Source organism: Canis lupus, chromosome 1, assembly GCF_011100685.1.
Source record: "Canis lupus familiaris isolate Mischka breed German Shepherd chromosome 1, alternate assembly UU_Cfam_GSD_1.0, whole genome shotgun sequence".
Taxonomy (NCBI): domain Eukaryota; kingdom Metazoa; phylum Chordata; class Mammalia; order Carnivora; family Canidae; genus Canis; species Canis lupus.
This window is the reverse complement of record NC_049222.1, coordinates 24,828,818-24,851,481: the sequence shown is the minus strand read 5'-3', so window position 1 is coordinate 24,851,481 and position 22,664 is coordinate 24,828,818. Positions and strand designations below refer to the sequence as shown.

The window sequence follows — 22,664 nt, the reverse complement described above, 5'->3', positions numbered from 1 at the left end:
GGAGGCTTTCCGCTCAGTCCTGCCACCTTTAGACTCTGGACACTTGGGTTCAAAACCAGAGGATAGAAATTCTGTGTAAATGAAAGCAAAGATATTTGAATTCTATGGTGACTTGATTGTGCGACATAGAAAACTGCTTCGTGTACTTTTGTCACTGACAATAAAAACTTGCAGTAAATGCTTCAGGTGGAAAGCATTTTATTAGCTTTATAAACTACCTTAGGGCTATGTTTATAGAATCATTAAGAGTCGAACGGGGTCCCTCAAATTTTTCCATTATATTTTGCTGCATTTTATCGGGAGAAATTATGCGCTATAATGGTATTTGGAAATCTGCATAAGTTTTAGGACAAGGGCCTCCGTAGATAGACATATATGACACAGATTCAAGTTCTTTGATGTTCATTCAGTCTTTTTGTCCTTTTACAACCTGTACAATATAGTAATGACCTAAGTTGGAAAGCAGCATGGAAGTCATTAAGCCAGTTTTAGATCGTGGCTTGGCTCAAGCTTAGTTTCAGATATAATATTACATGTCTGGGAGTCTTTTAAGTTCTTTACATGAGTTATGTAATTTCATCTTTAAAATATCTCCATGAGGAAGAGATAATGAGTGGGAAATATCAGAAAGGGAGACAGAACATGAGAGACTCCTAACTCTGGGAAACGAACTGGGGGGATAGAAGGGGAGGTGGGCGGGGGGTAAGGGTGACTGGGTGACGGGCACTGAGGGGGGCACTTGGTGGGATGAGCACTGGGTGTTATGCTATATGTTGGCAAATTGAACACCAATAAAAAATAAATTTATTAAAAATAAAATAAAATAAAATAAATAAAATAAAATAAAATAAAATAAAATAAAATAAAATAAAATATCCCCCTGAGGAAGGGAGAAATAATGAGTGGGAAATATCAGAAAGGGAGACAGACCATGAGAGACTCCTAACTCTGGGAAACGAACTGGGGGGATAGAAGGGGAGGTGGGCGGGGGGTAAGGGTGACTGGGTGACGGGCACTGAGGGGGGCACTTGGTGGGATGAGCACTGGGTGTTATGCTATATGTTGGCAAATTGAACACCAATAAAAAATAAATTTATTAAAAATAAAATGAAATAAAATAAATAAAATAAAATAAAATAAAATAAAATAAAATAAAATATCCCCCTGAGGAAGGGAGAAATAATGAGTGGGAAATATCAGAAAGGGAGACAGACCATGAGAGACTCCTAACTCTGGGAAACGAACTAGGGGTGGTGGAAGGGGAGGTGGGCGGGGGATGGGGGTGACTGGGTGACAAGCACTGAGGGGGGCACTTGACGGGATGAGCACTGGGTGTTATGTTATATGTTGGCAAATTGAACACTAATAAAAAATAAATTTATTAAAAATAAAATTAAAAAAATAAAATAAATAAAATAAAATAAAATAAAATAAAATATCCCCCTGAGGTAGCCTGTGAACTGTCACCTGGAGAAGATAAGTAATTGGTGCAAGATCAGCTAGGCAACCAGTGATCGCCCCGGATGTGGCCCCGGGGGTTCTGATTCTAGCTCCACCATGTTATAGCTCCTCCTTTCTTTGCGCCTGAGATTCATCGTCTCTAAAATAAGGGGGTTGGAAATCACACAATTCCTAGTGTTTCTTCCAGCCCTAGCGTTCCCCGTCCTCAGCTGGTGGAAGGCTGGAGACACGCTGCGGTGCACATCACATAGGCCCCCCATACACAGACGCCGGTGCGGTGGTCTTGCTGAGATGCCTGCGTCAACGTGGTGCCTGCCTGGGGGAGGACAGATCCCTCGCGCCGCCCTGCACGCCCCGTCACAGCACAAACCGCTGTCTGTGCCTCGCTGACTAGCTGCCACACTCGTGATCTATAACAGAAAAAGTGCCACAAGATTGAGAACCTTTTTTAAAGAGGGGGAGGTTCTTAAGACACACCTAGCAGGTCTTTTTAACACCTTAGTTCTTCACAGAAATAAAGAGTATGGGTCTTAGTTGCAGGTAAGTTTCCCAAAAGCACATTTGAGCTCTGATGTCTGTTCTGCTAGAGGAATCCAAGCTCGGCGTCGTTCAGGCCTTGGAGCCCGATGCAGAACTTCCTTGCGCAGCTTACAACACGTAGCAGTCCCCGTCCAGCCCGGACGCACCCTTCCGGGGGTCTGCAGCGGGCAGGGGCCAACTATGCAGCGGCACTCAGTCTAGAATACTCTGGACAGCATACAAAATGTTAGTTTCCGCTGGTTTTGGAAGGCAGGTCAAGCCTCTGTGTCCCAAGTGTGCAAGGAACTCAGCGCAGCCTGGCAGATGCTTAGGTCGGCAGGCTGCTCTCACCAGGGCAGCCCCGGAGTGCGGTGATAGGACGGGGAAGCCCCCCTACATAGCCCTCCTGCACATTACACAGAGGAAAGCATTCCAGGGCCATCGAGCGAAATAATCATTGAATATTTTAATAGGATCAGAGGTTATCTTTCTGCATTTAGTACCACAGACTAATTTTTTTAAAAATCTCCGTAGAATGGGATAGCTGCGCAGGATGAGACAGTCAAGCTGCCTTTCGGGCCCGTGCTGACTGTGTGGCGGGGAGCGGCACGGTGATTGTGCACGAGTGTTTGAGTCCATGTGTGAGGATACTTCTCTACGGCTTGACACTTATTTCCAGGCCATTCGTGTCCTGGAGAGAAGCAGTAGATAGACAGGGAGGTTGTGTGGGATTTAGGAAATGAGCCTAGGCTCTGCCCCACTCTCCTCCAGTCTGTAGATGCTGTGACTACACCATTGGCACAGGAGCCCCGTCTGCCTGCCCCTCCACCTCTGGTCTGCACACCATAGCTTGTTGTGGGCCTGGGGGCCCAGAGCACAGAGCAGGGGAGACTGAGCATGCAAGCAGTTGTTTTCCGGCTTTTCCCCAGGTGGCCATCTGCTCAGTGGAGCCTCCTGAGCATCAGCTTCCTCATCTAAGGTAACGTGCAGGAAGCCTCTAACACCAGGGCCTGGCGTACAGTGGTGTTGACCAGGTGCTAAATGATCAGGTGAATAGCAGTAGGGGGCAAAGAAAGCAAAGGGTCAGGGCATCTGGTGTTTGGTGACACGAAGGTTGGAAAGGTGATTGCTTGCATTTTGGTTAGTCTGAGGGGGAAGGTGAAGAATAGGAGGGCTAGGGCAGCCCGGGTGGTTCAGCGGTTTGGCACCTGCCTTTGGCCCAGGGTGTGATCCTGAAGACCCAGGATCGAGTCCCACATTGGGCTCCCTGCTTCTCTGTCTGCCTGTGTCTGTGCCTCTCTGTGTCTCTCTTATGAATAAATAAAGAAAATCTTTAAAATAAAATAAAATAAAATAAAATAAATAAAATAAAATAAAATAAAATAAAATAAAATAAAATAAAATAGGAGGGTTGACACTTGTCCAAGGCTGTGGAGAAACCAGCAGAGGCCTCCTGCAGGTAAGAGGAAACAGTGGATTAGCTGTAAGGAATGCAGGGGAAAGAGTGAGTGTGAGCACCCAGGGCCCAGCCCTCCCAGTTCCAGGAGCAGCTGAAGTCACAGCTCAGTGGGAAATGTGGCAAGTGGGGTTTTTCCTAAGCTGCCTTAAAATCGGAAGCCTTCTTCCCCAAAGGCCCCACATCGTCAGAGTTTTAGACAAGTGGTAACTCGCTAGGATGACACCAATATTAATGCGATAAAACAAAGCCTCTAAACGTCAGAAAGAACTACAGACGTTTGCCTGTCAGTCCTCGATAGCAGGTTGACGGACGCCAGAGCCACACTCCTTTCCCAGCATCACCTCTTACAGGGCTGGTCCCCGCACACGCACCTGAAGGGTTGTCCAAAGTCCTGCTTATGAGGCCCCTCTCATGTGTCCTTCATCTCATAGGAAACCTGTGGTCATTGACACTTTGTAATTTTGGTGTAGAATTTGTGTAGGATTTTCTCAGTGTGAAAACATCTGTATTTACACTTACCTGTAGTGTTTATTGGCTCCTAATTTTGGACATGTAGTGGAGAGACGATGCGTACGATAGTTTGTAGGATTTACACCGATTTAACAGCTTATTTTTTTTAATTTGTTTTTTTATTTTTATTTTTATTTTTCGATTTAACAGCTTAAATCAGCATAGACAATTGGACCCTTCCGATTCAACACAAAACCGGTGGAGGGAAACTGTTCTGCGTCTCTTACATCTTTCCCTTTAACTTACATATCTGTGGTGAAAGCCTAGATTTCAGGCACAAGTAAAAGAAACAAAACTGAACCCCAAAGTGTGCTTGTTTCTTCCCTTCCCCTCCCCACGCTTTGGATTCAATAGAAGTCCAAGCAATTATTAATCACCTGCCCTGCTAGATGCTGGGGATGCAAAGATATGGTGTGTTGTGGGCTGGAAAGAGGTCGAGGTCTCACCAGTGGGTGAGACAGACAGACAGACAGACAAACAATGACAGCAGCACGACAAGCACGGGACTGGAGGGATGTGCTGGTTGCCATGGGAACACAGAGAGAGGCAGCGGTAGTTTCTCATAGTGGGCATGGAGAGGTTGGGGAAGGCTTTACAGACGTGGCTTTTTTTTTTTTTTTTTTTAAGTTTTTCTCCTGAAAGGTCAGTAAGCATTTGTCAGACAAGGGGTGGGAAGAACAAGGCATTCTAGGCAGGAGAAGTAGGGTGCGCCAAAGCACAGTGATAGAAAGCCACAGGGTGCTTGAGAACATCTTCGTGTTGTGGTGCGTCTGGCTTCCAGAGTGATGTGCAGAGGAGCTGGGAAATGGGTTTGTAAAGGTGGTCAGGAGCACTGTGGGAGGAAGAGTCCTATACTCCTACCTCGTATGGACTATATTCTAAATGTGATCGGAGTAGATTGAAGAATGTATTTATTTATTCATTTATTCATTTAATAAATTTATTTTTATTGGTGTTCAATTTGCCAACATATAGAATAATTTAAAGTAGAGGAGACACATGTTATCTATGATTTATAAATACCTATTTACTTGATAGAATAAACTTTCCTTCATTCAGCATTTTTTTTTTTTTTTGAGAACCTATTACATGCCGGATATTTTTCTAGGCCTCGGGGAAATAACATTAAACATTACCTTAAAAATGTCTTACATTCAGACAAACTTAAAATCTAGCGATCAGAGACTATAAACAATATAAAAAAATTAATTGTAGGACTTATTAAAAGGTGTTAAGTGCTGTAGAAAATAAAAAGCAAGGAACATAGGCAGTCTTGGGTGTGGATCAGGAGGGTTACATTTTTAAATCGAGTGCTTTGTTTTACTTAAATATACGGAAAAATTACTTTGGTTTGTGTTTCTTTTTTATGAATTTGCTTTTGGTGTATACTTGGGGACTCGGGTTCTATGCCACATTTGTCGTTTATTTTTGTCTGTTTTATAAATGTTTGTACAGAAATAGTATTGGGAAAAGCTCCTATAGTGTCTATGAAATAGCATTAAAACTCCACTCCATGTCCATTTAGTGTATTTACTCTTTCCGGTAATGTGGACAAATAGGAGAAATTGGAGTTTGGAGATAAGAAAGCTAAAGAGTAACCTCAGGGGGCACCAGGGTGGCTCAGACGTTAAGTGCCTGCCTCCTGATTTTGGCTCAGGTCGTGATCATGGGCTTGCGAGACCGAGCCCGGGGTCGAGCTTCCCGCTCAGCACGGGATCTGCCTGAGCTTCTCTCCCTCTGTCCCTGCCCCAGTGCATGTGTGCTCCTGCTCCCACTCCCGCTCTCGCTCTCGCTCTCAAATAAGTAAAATCTTTACCAAGTAAAGGGTAACCTCAGGACCATATTGGAGGGTGTGATTGGTTATTAAGGTGAGACCGTTTACCTCTATCTCCATTAAGGACGGCACGAGATGGAATGGAGTTGGCTTCAGCAGGAAAGCTGGAGCTGGAGGGACAACCCACGTGAGTTCTCCGTGCCGAGGCGGGTGGCTTGGGAAGCCGCGTGAGCTGTCCTCATCGTGTGCTGCACTTATGGAACCACTGATGGTTCACTGCCTATCAGTCCAGCTGACCTGGTCTCCACGCTGAGCAAGTCCTTGGATAGGTCATTGGTGGTGTCTGAGGCCCATTCTGTTGGCAGGGGTGCAAAAGGGTAGCCAGATGACAGCGGAGAGTAAATCTAGCCTTTAAAGGGAGACACAGTTCCATGAAGGTTGGAGCAGAGGGATCATAGGAAGAGGCTTGAGGACAGATGACCAAGAGCAACTGTTGGCCAGAGGTCTTGTGTCCTATGCTATCAGGTCTACCACACAAGGGGGACGGGCTTCCACCCGGGCACGCCCTCAGGGAAGGCTCGAGCAGAGCGACACACTAGCTAATGGCGGAGGGTCAGAGTTCTATCAACCAGCGCTCCACTGCGGAAGGTGCGTTTTAAGACCCTCGTTCAGGTTGTTAATCAGATTGTTTTGAAATTTCTTAGGTCTACCAGAAATAGTCTCTTTTTGGTGATTGGGGAAATAGGCAAAAGAATTCAGGAAGTCCTTAATTTGTGCATGGAACTGTAAAGAAATTCAAAGGCCTGAAATGAGCATATTCAGGACAAAAAAAAAAAATGTCTTGTCTTTGTGGAACTTGAGATTCTCACCTGGTCTCAGGTGTCAGGAATAGGTCATTTTCTCCAGTCAGACAGAGCCATGGATGGAAGTAGAGTGCGGGGCTGCACTGCAGCCTCCACGTCGCTCCTGTCCAAGGCAGGATTGGTCCTGGGCCAGCGGGAGCCAAGAGGGTTCCCCTGCTCGCTAGTTTTTCTCCCTCTAAACTATGGCGTTTGAGGGAGGACATGGCAATGGCTTTTCACTCACATTGATCCCAGCTTTGGATTTGATTAGTTGTGGAAACCAAAGACCCTTATTTTAAAGGATCTGAAGATCTTCCTCTGGACATCAACCGACATTGAGCATCTCTGGGGTCATGTATGTTGTAAAGGAGCTTCAAGGATTGGCTGGAGTCAGGATGCCCAGGTGGCTCAGCGGTTGAACATCTGCCTTCAGCTCAGAGCATGATCCTGGGGTCCCGGGATCGAGTCCCACGTCGGGCTCCCTGCAGGGAACCTGCTTCTCCCTCTACCGGTGTCTCTGCCTCTCTCTGTGTGTCTCTCATGAATAAATACATAAAATCTTAAAAACTAAAAAAGACTTGACTGGAGTGAGCACCATCATGGATAGGAGGTCATCAACTTATCCTGGAGGACAGTAGGGATGAATAAGGCCTGAAGTGGGAAGTTTATTTGAGGGGACAAAAGGGGTTCCAAGAAACCAGTAGGGGAAATGAGACAAAACAAGAGGTAACAAACCTTCTTTAACTGGGGAAAGGGAAGTTCTCCTTACGGTAGAGCATCTTATTAACTATTAAAAAGGTATAAGGGTAGCATCTCAAAGTTCCAGTGTGGGTTGGCTAAAGCAGGCAGAGAACACAGGAGTTTATACAGCCATCTCCCCATTGCGCTTTGAGGTTAGCAAGGTTGGATTTGTGGAGGTCTCGGATGGTGTAAGTTTTCAGAGAAGGAGGTTTCTTAAGGGGCGTGTGGCAGTTGGAGGACCCCAGGCAGACAGCCTTGTCAGGCTCAAGACAAGAAAGTGAGCAGTTTTTACTCAAGTAGGAGAAAATAACTCGCTCTGATCGACTTGAGGACAAGACTGAGTCAGCAGTACTGTGAATCAATGAATACCTGTCTTACTCCCTGGCTCCTGTGAGCTTGTCTGTAAATAATAAAAAATAAACAGGTGGAGAACTCCGTGTCCACACCCAGTTCTCAGGGTGCCGGAAGCTGCCAGGGAAGGAGCTGGCTGTTTCCTGAGCAAACAGTCTAATGCTCTAGCCAGACGATGGGCTTTCTCTCCAAAACACACAAGGCTGCACTGAGAGAGAATATTGTGGTTTAGGAATTAGGCCAGATGACTGGGAAGGGACAGATGGAAAAAGCCTAAATATTTATGACATTGAACACTAGGGAGAGAATAATTCCATAAATGAAGACAAGACCACAGGTAATCAGAAACTATTTTGGCTTATAATTTTGACTCACTCTTTGCCTTAAAAAAATCTTACATGATTTGCTAGTAATATATTTGTGTTTTATCTCCTTTTTATCTCTTCTCTACCCCAAGAGTAGAAAAGAAGTATTTGCTCAGTTAGAGAAAACCTTCTTCACTAAAGGGATGCCAGTAGTTAATTGTGTTTCCTATAAGAACCACTGGATGAGCTATTATTTCTGTTCATTGATTTATTTGACAAAGATTTACTGAATACTTACGATATACCAGGTCCTTTTCCAGACCCTGAGAATTCCTCAGTAAAGCCAGGCAGACAGAAATCTCTACCTGCCCTCGTGTAGTTTATATTCTAGTGGGGGAAAAAGATTATGCATATATTTAAATATAATGTTAGATGGAAATGACGTGTGGAGAAACTGAAAATAGGAAAAGAGGGCGGTGTGGGGGATCGCTGGGTAGCTCCATGGTTTAGTTCCTGCCTTCAGCCCAAGGCGTGACCCTGGAGACCCAGGACTGAGTCCCACGTCGAGCTCCCTGCATGGAGCCTGCTTCTCCCTCTACCTGTGTCTCTCTCTCTCTCCCTCTCTCTCTCTCTCTAACACACACAAGCTCTTAAACACACCGGACTGCAGGAGAATAATTTAAAATGTCAGAATACATCTGTGCATGTGCTTAATATTCTTTAATGCCTCAGGTCTCCGAGTAAAGCAGCTTTTTGTCCAGTGACCCACAGGCCTTCTCGGGCCTCTTCCACTCACCACTCCCCTTGCAGTTACTGCCAACTAGCCAGTATCCCTTCGGCCACCGCTGCTCCATCCATGATAGGTGGTCAATATGCACTTTATGAAATGAGGTGTAACTAAAATAGTGCTTATCCTTACGGGGCTGGAGCTGTCTGTCTGGGTTTCTCTTTGGATGATGCCATGGGGAATTGGGTACTTTATTAGTGCCTTTAAAGTTAGGATTGCGATAGATTTAGCCTTCTAAATCTGTTTTATAAATAAATAAATAAATAAATAAATAAATAAATAAATAAATAAATCTGTTTTCACAGAGATTTTCACAGAGATTTCTCCCCTTAAAATAGGATTTATACTTTCCTTGATTATAAAATCATACTTAAATTGTCAAAGAACTCATGAATTACGTAATGACCCTAGCACCCAGAGGTTGCCACTGTTTGTATTTTGAGCAGCATCCTTTCAAACTGTTTTCCCGGGTGCATTGCATATATTGATGAACACTTTGTTCCTCAAAGTGTTTTAAGGTAGGGGCAGCCCCGGTGGCTCAGCGGTTTAACGCCGCCTTCAGCCCAGGGTGTGATCCTGGAGACCCGGGATCGAGTCCCACGTCGGGCTCCCTGCACGGAGCCTGCTTCTCCCTCTGCCTGTATCTCTGCCTCTCTCTCTCTCTCCCTCTCTCTATCTCTCATGAATAAATAAATAAAAATCTTTTTTAAAAAAGTGTTTTAAGGTAGCTTTTACCCGCTTGGCTCTAGTGCTGTGCTAAGTTAGTAAGAATACCTTCTGACATTCTATATACAGAAAAACACAGAAACAAATTCATTCATTCATTCATTGGTTTTAAACACAAAAAAAGAAATAGTGCTGTTTGCTTATTCAAGATCTAAAACGGCTTTTATTGATCTTTAAAATGCCTTTTGATGAAAGTTGGGCAATGTTTAAAGTCGCACTAAGAGGTAATCGTAGGACTAGAAGTGTGAAGCCCGAAAATACCTTGGAATTTTAAGAGCATATTTTTCATTTATAGTTCTCAGATAATTTCAGACACGTTAAAATCTTCTTTTCAGCACCTTAGTGAGAAAGATAAGCCATATCATAAAATGGATTGAGTTAAAAAATTTTATTACTATCTTTGATGGGAGGCTCTTCTATGTTAATCTTACCATATGAGCCAATATCCTTTTATCATGTCATATTCATCTTTTTGAAGGACAGCATGGTTTCAGTAGCAACACTTAAGATACAATTTTTATTAAATGCTTGTGGGTAACTTAATTCATTATACAGAATATAAACCTTCTAATTAAATTCCCCTTTGTTCCAAATTTATAACCAGGAGAGTTGGCTCTGTCTCTGAGGGAGGGGAGGGCATCATCAGTGATAGTGTCTTTACATTGGACTTTCCACCTGCTGTGCAGGTAGGTGACCATGTGCTATGAGGTGAGGCACACGTAACTTCTGCAGATCTCTTCCCTCAGATCTCCAAAGAGATCAGTGCTGCTAACATGTGAGATGCTATGTCTCTTACAGGTTTACTCAAAATGTATTCTTTGCATTAAAAAATTTCGTAGGAGAATATACGTATTATCATCCTTACGCCATTCGCGTGCTGTCAGAAGCTGACATTTGAGAAGAATAGCCCTAAGGATTAGTTTTCCGTTTCTGAGGATTCTCAAAGTCTTATCTTCATAATTCACTAAATCACTACTTTCTGGTGCTGTCATTCTGGCTTCCTTAATAGAAACTAGTCCAGTACGCTCAATGCACTGAAGGCTGGTAAAGGAAATAACCATATGCAGAGCCTTTTTTTTTTCACTTTTTGACAAAACTGATACCTGCGATAGCTTCCGTGCTGTTGTATAGCATCCCTTATAACAGTGACGGGCACTTTTAAGTCTCTGAAGCAGGAGAAAGTCTGTTTCTGATTAATCGGGATGCCTACCGTTATCAGCTAGCGAGGGCTCACCACCATCTACGTCTCTGGTTTCCTTGTCTCTGTGGCTGAGTCTTTGCTTGGAGTTTAATTTAATGGCCAGTTACTAGAGCTCTCTTAAGTCACAAAGTTTTTTTCTCTTTTCCCTTGCATTTTTTTGGTTCATGTTTTTTGTCTTTTATTCATTGTTTTTCATTTTTATTGAACTTTTCCTTTTATGGTAGGTAGACCTGTGCCTTGCTGGGGAGTAGGCGATGTGTATACAAGTCAATAAACATATTGTTGTCATCTCTATGCTAGGAAATGTAAACTTAGGTTGGTTGTGGTAAAATTATTTATACTAATTTTGGAGACCTATTAATTCTTCACCTTTACGTTGCTAACAGCTAAGTTTAATCTCTGTTATTCACAATGTAGGTACATTAAGAAGGCAAATCCTGGTTTTTACTAGGAGCAAAATCCTAGATTTTGATGTCAGAAAATTACTGACTGAGAGCAAATGCTAGATTTTAATGTCAAAAATGTTGGAGCCGGAATCACTCTCAGTTTTCAGGTTTGTGAATGATAGAAGTGTGAACTGAATGAGTCGATGTTGCTATATGAATTTTAACAGAAATAGATATCATAGACTACTTTGCCAATTCACAGAAAAGGCTGGTTTTACAGCTGTGATGTAATACCGTATATAGGTCCTTATTTTGTGACTGAGATATTATATCTGTGAAAACCAAGGCTTTTAAAAAAGGGTGTAGAGAAATTGAGAACAACTTTTTGTTGCCTCCTCCCCCTCCAGCTTTATTGAGACATGATTGACATCATAAGAGTTTATGTGTACAACATGTTAATTCGATACATTTACGTATTGCAAAATGATGACTGCTATCACATTAGCTAACCACCCGGGCCAGGTCACCTGATTACTTCCTTTTTTGGGGTGAGAACATTTTAGATCTGTTCTCTCTTAGCAACTTTCAAGTGCTTTTGTTGTCTTTTAACTAATAGAATGTTGACTCTACCAAGTGGATTAACTTTCATCTCTGAGATACAAGTTTGTCCTCCTGGAATTCAAGATTGAGCATTTATCTTTGAAGCTTGTCCAAGTTTAGGTGTAAAGTATAAAATTGGTAAGCTACTGGTCCTTAAAAAAACCTTTTTTAAAATAGGCTCCATGGCCAATGTTTGGCTCAAACTTAAGACTCTGAGACCAAGAATTGCATGCTGTACTAACCGAGCTAGTTCGATGTGCCCCCTAATTTGTTTTTAATATAGTGGGGGGTTTTTTGTATGTAAGTTTGGGATCCATAGAATCATTCTTTTCCTTTTTTCCTCTCTCACATGGTATGCTCCAACTGGTTATTAGTTTGTATATAATTAGAATGATATTCAGTACAAAAAAAATAATTTCCCCTCAATTTGATAGAAATCTTGGGCTTTATGTTCCATTACAAGGATTTCATTTTTTTGACTCTGGGTAAATCAGGAGTTCTCTCTGGATTATTTCCTCATCTGTGACTTGAGAGGTTGGGCCACTGTGTCTCTAGGGCCGTCTCAGCATTAGTTATGAAGCTGTGACAATTCAAAGTCACAAAATCATCAGAAAGCTTTATGTAGGAACGTAGAGAAACTACAGCAGCCCTTAAGTTTGGAGAAGATTCTATATTACTAAGAGTATATATGTAAAGTGATTCTAAAATCTGTTAGCAGTTCAGAACATTTTTTCATAAGAAACAGAGTTATGGCAGAATGGAATACCATTTTCTTCATTTAAAAAATCCCGACTTTAAAGAAGAGGGATTATTTAAGTATTACAGATTTTGAAATCATGTCTATAGCTCCTGAAGGAAAAACTAATAAGTTCCCGCGTTGTTCTTTTTGTATTCCGTTCCAGTATTACACATCTCAAATCACCATGAATTTGTAGCCAAAATATTTCCAATGTTTAAACATTTGATATCCTTCAACTTCAGAATTGGCAGAAATACCCAACAAGTTCCACAAAGAATGAATGAAATATAGTAAGAAAACATTATTTTTATTCTTCTATCTTCTTTCTCTCTCGAGTTTTATTTCATTGGGGATGTTTTCTGTCGTTAGTGGGTCAGTATGTAGTTTGGGGGTTGCTCACACCTGTGTTCCGGATCTTCTGAAATACCCATTTGGCAGGACAGAGTTTTAGCAACCGGACCTTAATGTCCAGGAATCATCCAAATACGTATTTTAAGAGAGAAGTTTTTAGTAGATTAGCAAGTACCAACTAAATATTGTAATAAAATACTATTAGTGAAAAAGGGGGCTTAATGTTCTCAGACAGTGGCCCTTCATCCTGGCTGCTCATCAGGGTCATTCTGAGGATCTGTAGTGACAACCACTGCCCAGTCTGCACCTTGGACCATCAAGACCAACTCTTCGGGCTGGGGCTCAGACATCAGAAATGTTGAAAGATGCACAGCTAAAGTCAGAGCATCGCATCTAGGGTTCTTAGTTTCAAATATCAAAAGAAACTGGTTATTAGCGGACTACTCATGTCTGTACACACGGGAGTTTTGGATAGCAACGTATGGTGGAGACGGCCTTGTAAGTCAGGATCCAGTTGAAACCCTGCCTCTTTGGCGGGGGATGGGGGTGACTGGGTGACAGGCACTGAGGGGGGCACTTGACGGGATGAGAACTGGGTGTTATTCTATATGTTGGCAAATTGAACACCAATAAAAAATAAATTAAAAAAAAAGAAAAAGAAACCCTGCCTCTCACTTGATGGAATGAGCACTGGTTATTATGAGCAGCTGACGAGTCGCTAAGTTCCACCTCTGAAACGAACAATATACTATATGTTAATTAAATTGAATTTAAATACATTTTAAAAGCTTGCCTCTGTCGATACCAGTTATGTCACTTTAGAGTTTTTAAGTTTTACTTAGCAATTTCATTCCAGCCTTAGCATTAATCTTTAACACTTAATAGCATCATAGCAATTTTCTAGTATTTTCTATATCACATCCGGAAGTCAAGAGATTCCAAATTTCAATCTAGTTGTTTTGATTCAAGTGGCCATGTGACGGAAAGGCCTTTGGTTGTATATCTAGCTAGTGACTCAACATTGAGAAGATTTAGATTTTTTGAGTTTGAAATTCTGTGGGTTGATATTGATGTTTGTATCATCTAAGAAGTGAGAATTATGTGATTCATTCATTTATATCATCAATAATATGTGATTCACCGAGTGCCTTTTACTTGCTGGGCAGCACCCTAGATGTGGAGGATATAAAGAAAGATAAGTCCTTGGAAAGAGTTAGAAAATCTATGGGTCACTTCTCACATTATTAAAAAAAAAATTCATGTTGTAAGCCCTTGGAAGAGGACTTGCTCTTTCATCTCTGTGTTTCCATGTCTTAATACCTGGCACATAACAGAGAAGGGGCCAAAATATTGATGATATAAATGAATGAATCACATAATTCATTTCCTTGAAAACATTTTGTTCTCTGGACTGGGCCTCGCTTGAACAAGTTGACATGAGTGAAGTGTGGGTGTGGTTCCATGTTCTTGTCAGTTTAAGGTTCCACATGACCTGGAACGTGGAAGTCTAACAGCAATGGTTAATTCTTTAGTTGGAGTTTAATTCAATTTAGGTTAACATTCCCTTTATTCCAATTACCATTTCAACATCATCAGCCTGTTTTTGGCTAATGTCCTTTTCATGTTTGGTATTAATCCGAACTCTAATATTTCTTTTGGGAAGAAAAATAAATTATTTTTCTTGACGTCCCTTTTTTCCATTGAGTTAAAAGCCCCTTCATAAATGTGATTTCAAACAGCTGGGTTTTAACATTTGTACCTTATGGGAAGAGCACTTGGCATCAGCAATGTTCCTACCACGTGGCCTGGATCACATTTAGTGCACAAATTTTTTTAACCTGGACACTGTGGCCAGTGAAGAACTTGTAGGACGTGCATTTGGGCTTTGTTCACCTGCTGTTCTAAACTAGGTCAAGGGGAGGGCTGGCGTCTTCTAGGCTCTTTTAGGAAAATGCAAACAAATGGGGGAACTCGAGTATCTCTTTCATACGGGGTCGCAGAAATACTTTGAGGATTTACGTTCTGTCTCTTTGCAACAGGTAAAGGGGTTATTCTCTTTGCAGCCCTCTTTGTTGTTAGCGTAGCTGGAGGAGGCCTCGGTGTGCTGATGCCCAGTCTTTTATTTTAATAATGGAATTTTAGCATTGAAGGGACCTTGGATTTGATCCATGCCTGCCACCCATGTTCTAGGCAGACGAAATAGGGGAGAAATGAAGAGGGTGTGATAGTCAACATGAGCAGGGGTCTGGGATGCTTTTCCAGACGTTTTGTTTTCTACCCACTGACTCGTACATAGCGTAAGAGTTCTGCTGGCTTTTGTGGGTGCTCCTAGGAGAAAGCTCATAGTCAGAATGCGAGGTGATATTTAATGTAAGATGCACATAGCTATTTCTGTGCCCGTGTGTATATGATTGTGTAATTTCCATTATCCTTAAATGTTTACATTGACAGTAATGTGTTAAGTTTGCAAATTTATTTCAAAGTCTTATAAAAGTATATATTCCAGTTTCATATATTGGTTTGTAGGGATTTCAGGGATCCCATGTTCAGTGTGGCCTACAAAGATATGGGCTGGGCTTCATCATAGTCTTTAAGTTACTCACATGGCCCTTGGCACATATGTTTCTCAGGTAACAGAGAACACACATTATTTTCCTATGTTTTTTTTTAAAGATGTTATTTATTTATTTATTTATTCATGAGAGACAGAGAGAGGCAGAGACACAGGCAGAGGAAGAAGCAGGGTCCATGCAGGGAGCCCGATGTGGGACTCGATCCCAGGACCCCGGGGTCATGACCTGAGCCAAAGACAGATGCTCACTCAACCACTGAGCCCCCAGGTGTTTCCTACGTTTTACATCATAAAATCAGTGCTACCCCCGCCTACTATTAAAATTGCTGTTTCTTAGGCACGAGATGAATGAATACCAGAGAGGCTAAATATTTTGCCCCGAGTTTCACGACATCCAGTGACAGTTGGAAATAAAATATGTGAGCCTCCTTTTGTTAAGCTTGAGATCTCAAGTTCTGCTGGACCCCCAGCTGCTGCTTCTGAGGCTCCCCACATTCTTGGAGGCTTAGAAAACTGCCACAGATGTTTTCAAGCAACATAGGAACCCCATATCTCTGACTTTGTGGGGCAAGTTGTGGAAAGAAAGCACCTATGTTACTCGTTTTGTGGGTCAATGACCACGGGTGAGTGATGTCTAGCAGGCCCAGAGCTCCCCTGGACGCTGTCATGCGTATTTCATAGATAGCCCTCTCTGAGTTCAGTTTTTTTGGGGGATCTGCATGCAGACCCATTTCCCAAACTACCATGGCACGCAAATGGGGAAGGGAAAGGAAACCAACCAAAGAGCATGGAGCTTGCATCGCCTACTTTATGCTCTCTATTGTCCTTTTTCAGAGTGCAAATTCACCTGCACCAGCGGGAAATGCTTGTATCTTGGTTCACTGGTCTGTAACCAACAGAACGACTGTGGGGACAACAGTGATGAAGAAAACTGCCTCTTGGTGACTGAGCACCCACCTCCTGGCATCTTCAACTGTAAGTCCCTCCTACTTACCTCGGTATCATTAAGTTGGATTGTTTTTTGAAATAATTAGGAGGTGGGGTCATAGAGAAATGGAGAGGGTGTTGATTTTGGCTTAAGAAAAGAGATTTTGTGCTTTCACAGAGGGAATGCTTTTTTTTTTTCTTTTCGGTATGGAAAGATGGTATGTCTAAAAGTGGGAAATCCATTCTACTTTCAGAGATGGACCATGGTGCTGTGTTTTAGAATAGGCTTTGCCTATTTATCTTAGAAACACTGGTTGGATGAGCACTGGGTGTTATTCTGTATGTTGGCAAATTGAACACCAATAAAAAATAAATTTATTATTAAAAAAAAAGAAACACTGGTTGGATTATAAGAAATAATGTATCGGTTTAGTATTCGTGTTAGTTTCGTAGAAAGTTTTTAGAGTAATTTAAAATAATAATTTAAAAAATGATTTTAAATAAGCAAAGAAAGATATGTAGAGAGTTCATGACTGATCATGTAATTAAAATAAGAAAATAGAAAAGTTTTATATGAGACTTGGAAAAAGATTCTGACCGTGTGTTTTTCTGTTTGGTACTAGATGGAAAACAAGCTCACTAAGGTGTTTACATGTGTGAATCGCAAGGCGGAGGCTTTGAGCGTTTCTTGAAAAGGTGAAATCAGAGTTTGAAGTTCACTGATGTTTTGATCTCATGGTTTTTATGAAGAGGAAGGAGTAAGAAGTCAGCTTTGAAAAACTGCCAGACTTCTCTTAGGAAACTTGTTTTCTGAAGCTCAGGGAAGTGGGTTGAGGATGAAAACGTCTTTACAACAGCACGTCTAGGAGGGATGCGTGCTCCTCTTCATGGGGCCCAACTGAAATCATTTGAGGGGATCCAGCTTCTTTCCCCAGTTTTACTGACGTTATTTTGAGAAGTTATATTTGTTTTTTATTTACGGGTTTAAAATTTTTGTTACGGCTTTCAGACTGTGTAGATATTGGTACTATTGAAATGGGAGGAGACTCTGAAAGAATGGTTTTCTCTGTTCCTGTTGTATTTTTATCTCGAAGGCAAGCTCAGAAAATGACCATGCCTAGTGAGCTTTAAGTCTGTTGTTTATGCTTTTACTAAATCCAAGAGTCTTGATGGTGCAATAGTTCTCTTCAAGGTTTTCCATTGTGTCAATTTGCATTTTCTTACACTGAGGGTTCTCAGAGTACCGTTGTCTATCTATACTTTGAGAAGACAATTAATTTAAGGTTAGGGACATGCTTTCTTGGTGTTTGGTCCATGTGTGTCTATGGTGATGTTTTCAAAGCTCTTGTACCACATCTTGGTCGGGAGCAATAATTGAGTAGCCCTGGTCATCCGTAAAATAATCTGCATAATGCCACTTGCCTGGTCCCTACAGTGAATTGTCTGCCTGTTGGGTTGGGATCCTGGCCCAGGCACTCACCTAACAATGGGGCAGCTCTGTGAGCTCATCTGCAAAATGGAACATGATAGAAAAGGGTATTGTGAGGACTAAGTGGGATGGTCATAAATCACTCAGAATCTCGCTACTAGTCCTAAGCACTTGATGTAGGTCAACTAGACTTAAGCCAGTGGGTCTTAGAAGGAAAAGAACAATGTAAAGGCAATTTCTCATTTTGTTTGTCTAGACTTGAGTAACAGCAAACACACTACATGGTAAACTATGGAGAGAATATTACAATTTTGTGCTACTTTTTCATGGGATTGGAGAGTTCTGTGTGAAAACCAGGCCGACCAGACCTTTGGCCCTCTAGCCTGGGGCACTTGGCAGAATTTTCTCTGTGTCTTGAAGGTGTTTCTCCTTCACTTTAGGACAGTTCAACTGCAGTCCTCTTATTGTATTGAATTCCCTCCCCTCCCCGTTCTCCCCCTTCCCTTCTTCCCGCCTCTCTTCCTTTCTCATTAATAGTATTTTCTGGTTTTTAAAGCCTATTTTCAAATACTTTTCATTCATTTTTAACAGTGTGAATGTTTTCATTTTGCTCCAAGCCAGGTGAAGAAGTGACATCTATAAATGTCTCGACGTTGCAGGTAGCTACAAAAGTTTATCAAACTAATAGGAACCTTAAGATCCTGTTGGCAAGCGGTCGGTCCCTCCTGTTCAGATATAACTAAAACTCATGTCCTTGTAGGTAAAATGCGAGATTAAGACAAAAGCCAGGAGACCTAAGAACAAAGGTTCAAACCATGGCTGTGGCTTCAAGTTGACTTGGGTTCAAGTTCCAGCTTAAGGACGTGACTAAACCCCTTTAAGACTTGGTTTACTTATTTGCGAAATAGGAATAGCTCTCCGCTGTGTAAGGCCACAATGCGAATTTAAGTGAGATAATTACGTGAAACGCACAGTCTGCATAATTGCATCAGTATCATCATCCCTATTCATCGTACGGCCGCCTCTAGGGGTGCTAGACCGTCGTGGCTCGTATCCTCTGTCTCCAATGCCAGGGCCACTCTTCACATGTAACAGGATTTTTCAGGTGTCCAAAGGTGAGTTTGTCTTTATGGATTCTAGATGTTTCCTACCTACTTTGTCCCCCGCTCAGCTGAGGGCAGCTTGCTCTGACCTGGCCAGCAGCCCCTCTTGCACACCTTTCTCCCAGTTCTTCACAGACACCGGGGGGAGCAGAGCTCACTTGTCACATTGGGACACTTGGCTCTGGGTTGGTTGTTGCTGGTGTGTTCTTTGTTGTCAAGAGTCTTTGGGAAAGGGTGTAGCTTTCCTGCTCTTTGTTGACGCCAGATGATCTAATAATGAATATATTTTCCTCCCCCTACCCTACTTGCCCTACTGGGCAAGAATATAGAGTTAACAAAGGATGTGTCACTTCCTGTTAATAGCTACGTAATGAGATTTCTGTTCATGTCTTTTGCCCATTTCATGATTGGAATGAGGCTTAGCGGCTCTCCATTTGAAGGTGGGTTTTAATGGACCTACCAACGCATTCCCTACAGCAGACGGACGGACGCCCTTCACAGAGTCCCAGCTCTGATGATGAGGCTGTCTTTCCTCTCCGCCTTGAGAACTTCAAGTTTTACAGGAATTCTTGTCTGTAAAATGTCACAGTCCAGAGAAGCACATGGTACATTCTCCTGGTGCCCACTCAAGAACAAGATTCATTTACTTGATCTGCTTTGTTCCCACCGGTAGGAAACATTCGGTGTTCTGTGATTTGATGTGCTTATGGTAAAGCAACCTGGAATCTTCCGGATTTCCAGATGAGCTAGAATTTGAAGTATTATTGGCTGCGAGCCTGCGCCATGGTCAGGTGTTTTGGTCATATTTGTCTCTCGTTTGATATTTGCTAAAATGTAGTATAAAGCAAGGTGAGGAGGAACATGCTACTGCGAAGTCGGTGATGCCAATAATAAAGGAGGCACTTACAGTGGCTGTAAGCAGCTTTTTCCTTCAAAACATGTTTTTGGAACCTGGACTGAGTGGTTTCACCTGCTTGTCTACTTCACTAACTGCGGTTAGGCTATCCATTGACTGAGGCTGGTTTATTTTCCTGTTATCCTCAAGGGATCCTTTAAACCCCTCAAAGGGTTTGCATAGACGTGGAGGACTAGGCTGGTTGGTGTTGGTTACCTCACAGGAAAAAGAACTTTGCTGGATGCACTCTTTTTTTTTTTTTTTACAGAAGAGGAAAAATGCCATCAGCCTAAATTGCCAGTTTTCCTCATCTCTTTTCTCTTGGCTGCTCCATCAAACTATTGTATTCCTGAGCACTAAAAAATACAAATTATATAGAATTATATAGAAATTATTTATTGCATAGAAAAATAAGATTATTTTTATGCAAGTTATTATATTTACAAATAAAACTACTCAGCGCCTCTTTTGATTGTTATGCCGGGAGTTGTGTGGGATGAAGGAAAACGGGTCCTGTTTATCAAGGTAGCGGTAGTCAAGTAGGGGAGCTGGAAAATAAATATGAATCTAGGGTAGTGAGGGCTCAGCAGCTCGAGTATTTTGTGGTTCAGTGGGTTAGAGAGAACTGGCGTGGCTGGAGTAGGAGTCACAGCAGCTCTCTGGAGAGGGTGTGCTCGGGGGCACCGAGAGGCTCGCGTTGGGGCCGTCGGGGCCGGGAGGAGGGGGGCCCCAGGGGGGATGAGGGGTGGTGGGAGGACGGGGCCAGGAAGGTGCTTGGACCCTGGAGGAGAGCTAGTAAGTCCTCTCTCCAGAGAGGGGGCGGCCCGCGGGTCTCCTGCGCTGTCGGGGGGAGCCCCACAGCTCACCGGCCATTGAGGGGACGCTGCCCCGGGACCTGCCGTGACCTCTGCCTCCCGTCACTACGGGGCTGAGTGGCTCCTCCTACACCACATCCTGGTAGGGGAGAGCGGACTTCCCCCGACTTCCAGAAGCCACAACTCAGTGGCCTTGGAACAGCCGCGCCCTCCGGAGCAGATGACCCTTAAGCAGTCGCAGCTAAGGCGTCCACGGCCCTGGAGCCCCTGACCCGAAGGGCAAAGCCCAAATTTGGAACGAAGCGAAGCCAGCAGTGACTCAGAACAACTTTCATTTTCAGCTTCGGGTGGAATTGCCAATTAACTGAGGGGATCGAGGGAAAGTGGGGAGTGCAGGGGCTCCCTCCCCAGTGGGCAGGCAAGTTGCTTCTTTCTCCAGAGATGCTCTCGGAAAACCGAATCTCAAAATCCAACGATCTAAAGCCAATACAGTTGTACCCAATTAAGCCAGGATGGTAATGTCCGGACTTTTTAAGAAGGACATTTTTTTCGGCCCAAGGCCATTTAGGGTAATTGCCAAAGGATATAAAATTCAACATATTAGGGCAGCCCTGGTGGCTCAGCGGTTTAGCGCCGCCTTCGGCCCAGGGCGTGATCCTGGAGACCGGGGATCGAGTCCCATGTCGGGTCCCTGCATGGAGCCTGCTTCTCCCTCTGCCTGTGTCTCTCTCTCCACCTCTCATGAACAAATAAATAAAATCTTTTAAAAAAAAATCAACATATTAAAAACTGAGTCGAGTGTCTTTCTTCCCAAAGCAACTCTTCTCACAGTCCTCTCCCCGCCGCCCCCAGCGGGACGGGCTGGCACCTCGGCTCAAGTCCTCTTTAGGCACCGAGCTTTACTAGCCTGTATTCACCTTTGCCACCAACTCCCCACCTCTCCAGTATGTTTGTTTATTCATTCATTCATTCATTTGGTTTTATTAAGATAGAACTGACGTAGAGCACTGTGCAAGTTTAAGGCATACGGCATGAGGACCCGACTGATGTATACTGTGAAGTGGTGACCACAATACATTTAGCAAACACCAAGTATTTTATATTAGGGCCCAGGCTCATAACCATGCAGAGAACCACAACCAGGCTTCGCAAAGACCAGGCCTTTCCTTTTATTTCCCTGTAGTTATTTCAGTAAATATTACCAGTTACTACCATCATGAAATATCCTGTCAGCGTTCAAATTTCTTCAGTTGTCTTATTAACGTGTACGTTGTTTTGTTCTGTTTACAGTTTGCTTGGACGACAATCCAAAGAGGTTCCAAATATTACTCTGTGATGGATTGATTGGCTCCCTAAGAGTGTTTTTACTCTATAGGATCCTACGTAACGTCTTGTGATTTTTCGTGGAAGGGTCTGGGTGGTTTGTTCTGTAGGATTTCCATACTCGGGGCTTTGCCTTCCGCTTCCTCGTGAAGTCACTACATGTGCTCCTCTGTCCCCTCTAATTCCTGTCAATTTGGGGAGACTTAGGGTTGGAGGTTGCATGTGTACAGTGGCTTCATTGGCGCTCTTGTCTTCTTGGTGTCCCAGAGGCACCCTGTCTGCTTGTCTCTCTGTTGTGTGATGATTATTAGGAGGGGTTGCAAAATAGTCGTGAGCTAATTCTGCACTTTTTTCTCCATTTATTGGTGGGGATGCTTCTATGGAGTGAACTCCCCATCCACTGTGCGATTACCATATAGTGCATGTCATATAGGATTGGTCTCCATGTAAAGAGAAAGTTCCCTATTCCCCTTCATAGGGGATCGATGAGCTTTTCTTTAATGTGTCATTATGAGCTGAATTAAAACACATCTGATGTATATATGGAACCTTCGGGGAAACCCCCTCTGCTGCACTTGGGCGACCCAACTCCCAGGACTTCTCTAGGATTCTGGATCCCCAGTGGCCTGGGGTGAACGTGAAACTCCAGGAGTGAAGGGTGTCTGATTCCCCAGCACCCAGGAGCCTCATGAACTCATTCCCTCATTCCTGCTCCCTCACCTCAATTCGGTTGACCCTTCTTTTATCTCCCTTGCACTCTGAGCTTCTGACAGCCCTGCACCTCTCAGCCCACCACCTTCTGCCGCACTCAGGGCTGTACTCTGCTCTCCAGCTCCCTCTGAGAAGCC

General features: G+C 43.1%; 1 protein-coding gene across 24 annotated transcripts in view; it reads left to right on the top strand.

The window, feature by feature from the left end:
* The window catches only part of LDLRAD4 (low density lipoprotein receptor class A domain containing 4), a 386,066-nt gene that overhangs the window by 193,049 nt on the left and 170,353 nt on the right, over positions 1-22,664 (top strand). For 21 of the 24 annotated variants that reach the window (XM_038526019.1, XM_038526024.1, XM_038526003.1 and 18 more), the window contains one exon: positions 16,159-16,299. Coding sequence is in view for 17 of the 24 variants with exons in the window: in XM_038526003.1 (XP_038381931.1) it covers positions 16,159-16,299 (141 nt within the window). In the remaining 7 variants the exon portion in view is untranslated. Of the gene's footprint in view, positions 1-7,876; positions 7,995-12,563; positions 12,692-16,158; positions 16,300-16,874; positions 16,948-22,664 lie in introns of those variants that run through there. The other 3 variants (XM_038526023.1, XM_038526018.1, XM_038526025.1) reach the window with 3 other exon arrangements.